Consider the following 7,733-nt stretch of genomic DNA (forward strand, 5'->3'; position numbering starts at 1 on the left):
CACAACAGATGAAATATCAATGTTTTCCCGGTAATGCACCCTAATATGCGTTGGACTGGTTTTGAAACTAGTTGCGATCTATCTTCAACATTAAAACACACTATATGTTACAACCCTGCTATATAAAGATGCAACAGGCCTATCTGCAGTGAAGTCGTTAATCGGATGTGTAATCCCATCAGCCTGGCGGGCGTCTGCGTGTCTGTGATGTGGGACTGAGACAGGAAGCCCTTCGCCCAGAGAACATGTGTTCTCGACCTCAAAACCCTGGAACTGACTCAATAACACATCCAGGGGTTAACGATCACAACCAATGTCATAAATGTCCTCGTTCATTGAGTAATGAGTCGGGTATAAGAGCCTCGGACTGCCAGGTCCAGACCATCAGTGTTATGAGGAGTGAATCATGGCCATATACTCGCCCAAAAGAAACCCCAAAACATTTTGGCGACGATTATTTAAATTTAACAACCACTTTAGGCACTGCAGAAAATACTTCTCCATAAAAAGAAGATATTTGTGCTTGTACTAGTTATATCTTTAAATGTTCAAAACTTGATTTAATGTGATGGTGACCGCCCGGGCCTATCGCTGGGTTGCGGTTTGCGTTCTTGGCTCTGTGCAGGCGGAGATGAGTCGAGATGCAGCGATGGGACTGGAACTCCTTTGGATCGCGTCCCAGAGCCACATCTGAACGAACTGGAAAGCTATAAGCGTTGCCGTCGGAAATACTTGGTGACCAGATGCCTCATGTGCTCGGGCGGTTGACGGTCTGGAACGGATGAGGTAGCTGCTATTGCTGCTGGCGTCTGTGACTTGGAGGTGGAGGAGCAAGTTGCGGGCCTCAAGTGGCGGGAAAATGTGAGGAGAAGATTGTCATGAGAAATTATCTATTCGTTCTGATTTAATTGACTAGTAACTTAAGCCTACCTTTAGGAACTGCTCATCTCTATAGCGAGTTACAGGGGTTGATTCTATCTTCTCAAATAAGCCTATAGTGGACCCTGTGTGTGTGTGTGTGTGTGTGTGTGTGTCTGAAGCAGAAAGAGGATGAGAGCACCTGTGACTGATTGGCAATTAGCGGTGAAAGAGAGAGTGGGGGGGAGGCGGTGAGAGTGAAAATGAGAGAGAGAAAGAAAGAAAGAAAGTGTGTGTGTGTGTGTGTGTGTGTGTGTGTGTGTGTGTGTGTGTGTGTGTGTGTGTGTGTGTGTGTGTGTGTGTGTGTGTGTGTGAACAGGAGAGAGACACCACCAACTACTGATTGCCAATTAACAAAACAAAACACACATTCCCTGGAGAGGAAGTAAACCTTTCTACATATTTCCGACTGTCCTCCGGGATGGGGGACAGGAATGATATCTGCTGACGGTTGGTTCCACTGCTGGAGAAGACATTTTAGATCCAGAATGAAAGCTTCATGTTAAAAAACGAAAATACATAAAAAGCGCACAATACTGATTGTGGTGAACTATTTCATTATGCATGTAGACCAAGACAAAGACATGCGTATGCACACATGTTCACCCACACACCCACAGACGCACCCAACCACACCCACAAACACACACACACACCCATCCACACACACACTCTCAGCACTCTAAGGGCTCTGGGAGTATGCCCTCTCACGAGTGCATCGCCACACGCATACACAAACACACATTTCCACAAGCACACGTTCATGACAGGGCTATCATCAGAAAGGCATTCCCACTCAGGCACTCATTCAACCACCAAACTGAAAGAAACCTTCTCACTCGGTCCCCCTCTCCTGCCCTCTGTCCCTCCACAAACACACCGAAACACACACATGCACACACGCGCATGCTGTCAACACACACACACACACGCACATGATGTTAAAACACTAACTCACACATGAACACACAGAAAAACACACAACACACACATGCTGTCCAAAAACGCACACACACACACACACACACACACACACACACACACACACACACACACACAGACACACTCGGTCAACAGTCTAACTCAAACATAAACAAACACAAACACACACATTCTGTCAACACACACAGAGCAACACCCTTCGGTTGTCTTTTTTTCAAGTGGTCTGAGGGGTCGGCTCCATTTAAACTTTCTCCCAAGGGCCCCAGGGTTGTTGGCAGGGCCCCGCGGTCAGAAGTTGTTCAGCTGTGTGCTTGACAAATTGCTTCTCCACCTGTCTGTCTATTCAAGGGTCCCCTCATGTTGAACACACCCCAAACATACACCCATGCAGCTCACACACTCGCTTGCACGCACAGAAACACCCCCCCACACACACACACACACACATACAAAAAACACACACATGCACACACAGACTGGCACACACACATTAAACACACACACACAAACAGAAGGGACACAAATTCAAAATTCACACACACACATAGACACACAAACATACTGAATCAAAATCCATCACTGACACACACACACACACTCGCAAACAGAGACTTACTGGATATTGGAGACGTTCCTAAACAAACTGAGCTCACACTTGGTCATGAAGCAAGTTGTTTCACTCCAGATACACTCCAGATTAAACACAAACACAGTCCAGGGAGAAGGTAAACAGTGGAAGAAGTGGTGTTGGTTTAACATTTAGAAATTAAGTTACTTCAATATTTAAGGATTTTTGTTGGAAAAACCAACATTGCCTCTGGACATGTGTCGCAAGTCAATGAGAGCTATTTTAACTCGCTTATTGCAGCATCAGTTGTTTCCCAAAAAAACTATCAGTAATGATGTGTATGTGATTGTGTTTATGTCTTCGTGGTCATGTGATTGGGGTTTTATTATGGCAGTGTTCACTCTGTTTCAGTACAAACTGCCAACCATCTCGCTGAAATTAAATCCGCCTATGATTGTTCTGTAGAGCAAAATGATTTTTTTTGCCAGTGAATTATTCCCTCCAAAGTTCTGCATTCTATTCCAAAAGTTAAAAAAACCAAATGATTAATTTGAGACAAATGAGTCACGATTGGTCGTGCGTTTGAAGTTGAGAACTGGGAGTTGAAGTTGTCGAATGCTGGAAAATAACTTGACGCAGTCGGGTCGTTATAAATATTGTGAACTTTATTGTCGAATCAGTGTAGTAAATATGTATTCATCCTTTGCAGGAGCAGATAACTTAATAATCTTCTCATGATTAATAATAAAACATCTTAGATCTTCTTGCACTGTGGTGGTCTTGTGGCAGTACCAGTGGAAAAAACACGATTATACTCCTTTGGTCCAGAACGGACCAAACTATTATTCAGAGTTATAACTTATTTAAGAAACTATCTCATGCTGGACATTACTCCCCGATTCCATGATGCAAAAATTGGTCTTCTTTTAAATATTTATTATCTACTCATTAACAATGATTGAATGCATGTTATTTATTGACTTAAATAATCACACCTTATTTCTTCGATATACATAATGGTCTGCTCCTGCAAACCCTTTCATTGGGCTACCTCCACACAGAGAACCACTCGGATGTTCACAATAGTCCAAATAGTTCTTTAAATAGTGTTTAATTGCTTCATAAGCACTGACGTAAAGCCTTTTTACTGTTAGTTGCTCTTAATGCACGTGCCTTTTCTTTAACACATGAACAACATTAAAAACACAGAATAACACATACAGTTCAAGAGAAACATAAAACATTGTGTATAAGTTGCTGTTTGGTTTGGTTCATGGTGCTTAATAGATACAATGTGGGGTCCTAATGGAATCCAATAGCAGCCGAATGCTGAAAATGTACTTTTTTCCCAGGACATACCAATAATTACATTTTGGACCAAACCAAACCTGTACGTCACACCCACTGGTATGACACTCCAAGGCAATACCTCCATATGCCATCAAATAATAATAATACATTGAATACTAATTCATTATTAACAAGCAACCCTTGGGCCAAGTATTGTGGTGACAAATTGGGAGGGGGGTAAACCACATACAGTGTACCCTATATATTCTAAACAGTAATATCAGACAGGAGGATAAATATAAATATATATATATGAACCCATATGGTTTGTGTTTCCGTCCCCTGGTAAGAGTTCCTGCTTTCCATCTCATAAACCCATTGGCGGTTGCTCCGCCCGCTCACGTTTGGCCACGACACACAAACCACTGCGGTCCTTAAATCCACCCCTCATTCTTTCAGTCAACCGGCCTGTTTCCATTGTCTGATGACCTCGGGTTTGGGGAGGTTTGTACGGGGGAGTGGGGAGGTTGGGGGTAGGGGTTATTGTCAAACTTTCTTCTGAGCATGGGCCTGTGTGTACCCCCTTAAAAGGACGTCGCTTTACGTGACCTGGCCCGGGTTGGAGAACCTGAACCCGAGCCAATCTTTACACACGGGTGAACCAAACCGTTTCCAAATGTGTCCGTTCATGAACTGTGTCGGTGGCGCTGGCTTTCATCTCACTGGGTGCCGTGGCGTGTTTTGTCTACGGCATCATTCCGTGGCCTCCGTTTAAATTCTCCTCGGATTTTTACACAGTAGGCATCGGAGGGTTGTCAGCAGGAGGTTCCTCTCTGTACAGTGAGGGGCCTTTCTTCTGAAGACCGCCCTGCCTCTGGTCATGGTGCTGTTATGAGGCAAAGGGGCATTGTTCAAGAAGAAGAGGAAGGAGGGGGAGGAGGAGGAGGGGGAGGAGAAGAAGAAAAAGAAGAAGAAGGAGGCGGAAGAGGCTGAAGGAGGAGAAGAAGAAGAGGAAGAAGGAGGAGGAAGAGGAGTAGAAGAAGAAGAAGGAGGAGGGGAAGGAGGAGGACGAGTAGAAGATGAAGAAGAAGAAGAAGAGGCAGAAGAAAAGGAAGAAGAAGAAAAAAAAAGAAGTGCTGTTTTCAATTGTGATGCAGACACCCCACCCTCCTTCATCACCACCACCACCGTCTCATCAACTCTACAAAACCCTACGCACACCCCACACACGGCAACTCCTCCGCCAGTAAGACGTGCTTTACTGGTGAATCAGAAGTCCTTTTGTTTCTTTGTTTTAAGCATTTACAAACAACAACGCCCCCCCCCCCCCCCCACACACACACACACACACAGACCTCTCAGAGTTCCACCCCAGAGTCCAAGCACTCGGTCCGTGTCCATGCCCAATGTCCTCAGATTCAGTCTGCACGTCTATCACTCTTTATTCACAAGTCTTGCGGACAGGAGAGACTGGGTCTGTCCGTCCGTCCCATTCGTCCCTGGAGAGAGCTGCACGGTGGAGCTAAGTCCAGGAGAGACTGGGTCTGTCCGTCCGTCCCATTCGTCCCTGGAGAGAGCTGCACGGTGGAGCTAAGTCCAGGAGAGACTGGGTCTGTCCGTCCGTCCCATTCGTCCCTGGAGAGAGCTGCACGGTGGAGCTAAGTCCAGGAGAGTTGGTCTCCGCGATGTGTGTGCATATGCGTGCATGTGTGTGTGTGTGTGTGTGTGTGTGAGTGTACTTTTGTCATGTGAGCATTTGTTTATACATATTGTGAGTGTGCGTGCAACTTATGCATGTGTGTATTTCAGTTTGAAAGAATGTGTTAGTGTGTTCATATATACACAATCTGCGTAACTCAGTACACTTCACTACTGTCCTTTATCCTTTGTGTGTGTGTTTGTGTTTGTGTGTGTGTGTGCGTACATGCACATGGATGTGTGTGTGTGTGTGGCTGTGAGTAGAAAGTAAGTAAGTAGACAGCGTGCGTGTGTTTGTATCCGGTTGAACACATGTTTGAGTAGACATTGTGTGTGTGTGTGTGTGAGTGGGTGTGTGTGTGTGTATCGAAAGCGTATGTGACTACACAGTGTGTTTGTGTGTTAGTGTGAGTGATTTGCGGCATGTGGGCATGGGTGTGTATGTGTGTGTGGGTGTGTTCATGTCTCAGTGTGTGTGTGTTCATGTCTCAGTGTGTGTGTGTGTGTGTGCGTATACGTGTTCATGTCTCAGTGTGTGTGTGTGTTCATGTCTCAGGGAGTGTGTGTGCGTATATGTGTTAATGTCTCAGTGTGTGTGTGTGTGTTCATGTCTCAGTGTGTGTGTGTGCGTATATGTGTTAATGTCTCAGTGTGTGTGTGTGTGTGTGTGTGTGTGTGTGTTCATGGCTCAGTGTGTGTGTGCGTATATGTGTTCATGTCTCAGTGTGTTCATGTCTCAGTGTGTGTGTGTGTGTTTGTGTCTCAGTGAGTTTGTGTGTGTGTGTGTGTGTGTGTGTAGGTGTGTGTGTGTGTGTGTTCATGTCTTAGTGTGTGTGGGTGTGTTTGTGTCTCAGTGTGTGTGTGTGTGTGTGTGTGTGTGTGTGTGTGTGTGTTCATGTCTCAGTGTGTGTGTGTGTGTGTGTGTGTGTGTGTGTGTCTCAGTGTGTTTCCATGGCTTCCTCTCGTCTCTCCACAACATTCAGGCGCTCCTCGGGGCCCGGAGCTGCGGCTTGCTCCTGCTCTTCCTCCCTCCTCCTCTTCCTCCTCCTCCTCCTCCCACGCGCCCTCTCCCTCCTCCTCCTCTTCCTCCCACACCGCCCCTTCCTCCTTCTTCCGCTCCGTGCTTCTGCCTCTGGCTCTTCTTCAGGTCGCCATGGTGACGGTGGTTGCGCGGGGGCCGGTATCCGATGGCCCGGCAGTGCTGGCCCAGGTCGCCGGGGTGGATCAGCGGCATCACGTCCTGGTACCAGCTTCCTGGCCCCGCCCCCGGCCCCGCTGCCGTGTGCTGATTGGTGGGCTCGGACCAGGAAGTGATGACGTGATTGGCCGAGGAGCTCCAGACGGACAGGCGGAAGGTGACGGCCGTCCAGAGGAAGCCGTGCTCCTCCAGCTGGCAGTGGTAGACGCCGCCGTGGGACAGCTCGGCACGGCGAATCAGGACGCCCCGCTCGAACAGCACCAGCTGGTCACCTGACACCACCTGGGGAGGGAGGGGGAGGAGTCACGTCTCCGGTCTCAAGGGGCTTCATATAGTGAGTTGGTTTGTGCGTGTGTGTGCGTGTGCGTGTGTGTGTGTGTGTGTGTGCGACTTTGTGTGTGTGTGTGTCTGTTGTGTGTGTGTGTGTGCGTATATGTGTGTGTGTGTGTGTGTGTGTGTGTGTGTGTGTGTGTGTGTGTGTGTGTGTGTGTGTGCGTGTGTGTGCATGCGTGTATGTGTGCGTGCACGTGGGTGTGTGTCTGTGTGCGTGCGAGTGTACGTGCACATACCTTGTGTAGTTCGGGGCTGTTCTCTCCTGCCTGCTTGTACCATGTGACCGCGGCGTGCCTGGACCGCGGCAGACACTCCAGGTAGGTGCTGTTGCCCTCGGCAACCATCATCGCCCGTTGCTCCGCCTCCACGTGCAGACCCGCTGTCGAAAGGAGACCAGGGGACTCGTTTTAATACCGTTTCAAACGTCCGCCGTCTCTTAATGAAGTCATTGACTGGTGTGTTGAATCTGCCGCATTCTCACATGCTATCACAACGCACATACATACGCACACATTCCCTGGTTGACAAGCCCTTGCGTCTGATAATAGATACAAATATAATGGAACATGAGAACGCAACAATCCCCCATAGTGACACACGATGCCCCTATGGGGTAGGACTCTACTGTATGCCGAGCGAGGTTAGCATGGCTAACACGCTAGCTTGTCTCCCTGCCTGATGTGATGACTGCATGCCGAGGGTGGTTGGCGTGGTTAGCGTGGTTGGCGTGGTTAGCTTACCTCCCTGTCTGGCACACTGTTTGAGCGGGTCTTCTTCCTGGCCCAG

The 7,733-nt window shown here is 47.8% G+C and overlaps 1 protein-coding gene across 2 annotated transcripts in view; it reads right to left on the minus strand.

The window, feature by feature from the left end:
- Positions 1-3,072: 3,072 nt before the first annotated feature.
- LOC132457961 (semaphorin-3aa-like) overlaps positions 3,073-7,733 on the minus strand; it is an 11,540-nt gene continuing 6,879 nt past the window's right edge. For both annotated transcript variants that reach the window (XM_060052377.1, XM_060052387.1), the window contains exons 7-9: positions 7,688-7,733; positions 7,184-7,326; positions 3,073-6,896 (exon numbers count right to left, since the gene is read on the minus strand). The exon at positions 7,688-7,733 is cut by the window's right edge and continues 16 nt beyond it. In XM_060052377.1, coding sequence (XP_059908360.1) covers positions 6,396-6,896; positions 7,184-7,326; positions 7,688-7,733 — 690 coding nt within the window. In that variant the 3' untranslated portion in view covers positions 3,073-6,395. The remainder of the gene's footprint in view (positions 6,897-7,183; positions 7,327-7,687) is intronic.

Source organism: Gadus macrocephalus, chromosome 1 (assembly GCF_031168955.1).
Source record: "Gadus macrocephalus chromosome 1, ASM3116895v1".
NCBI classification, from domain to species: Eukaryota; Metazoa; Chordata; class Actinopteri; order Gadiformes; family Gadidae; genus Gadus; species Gadus macrocephalus.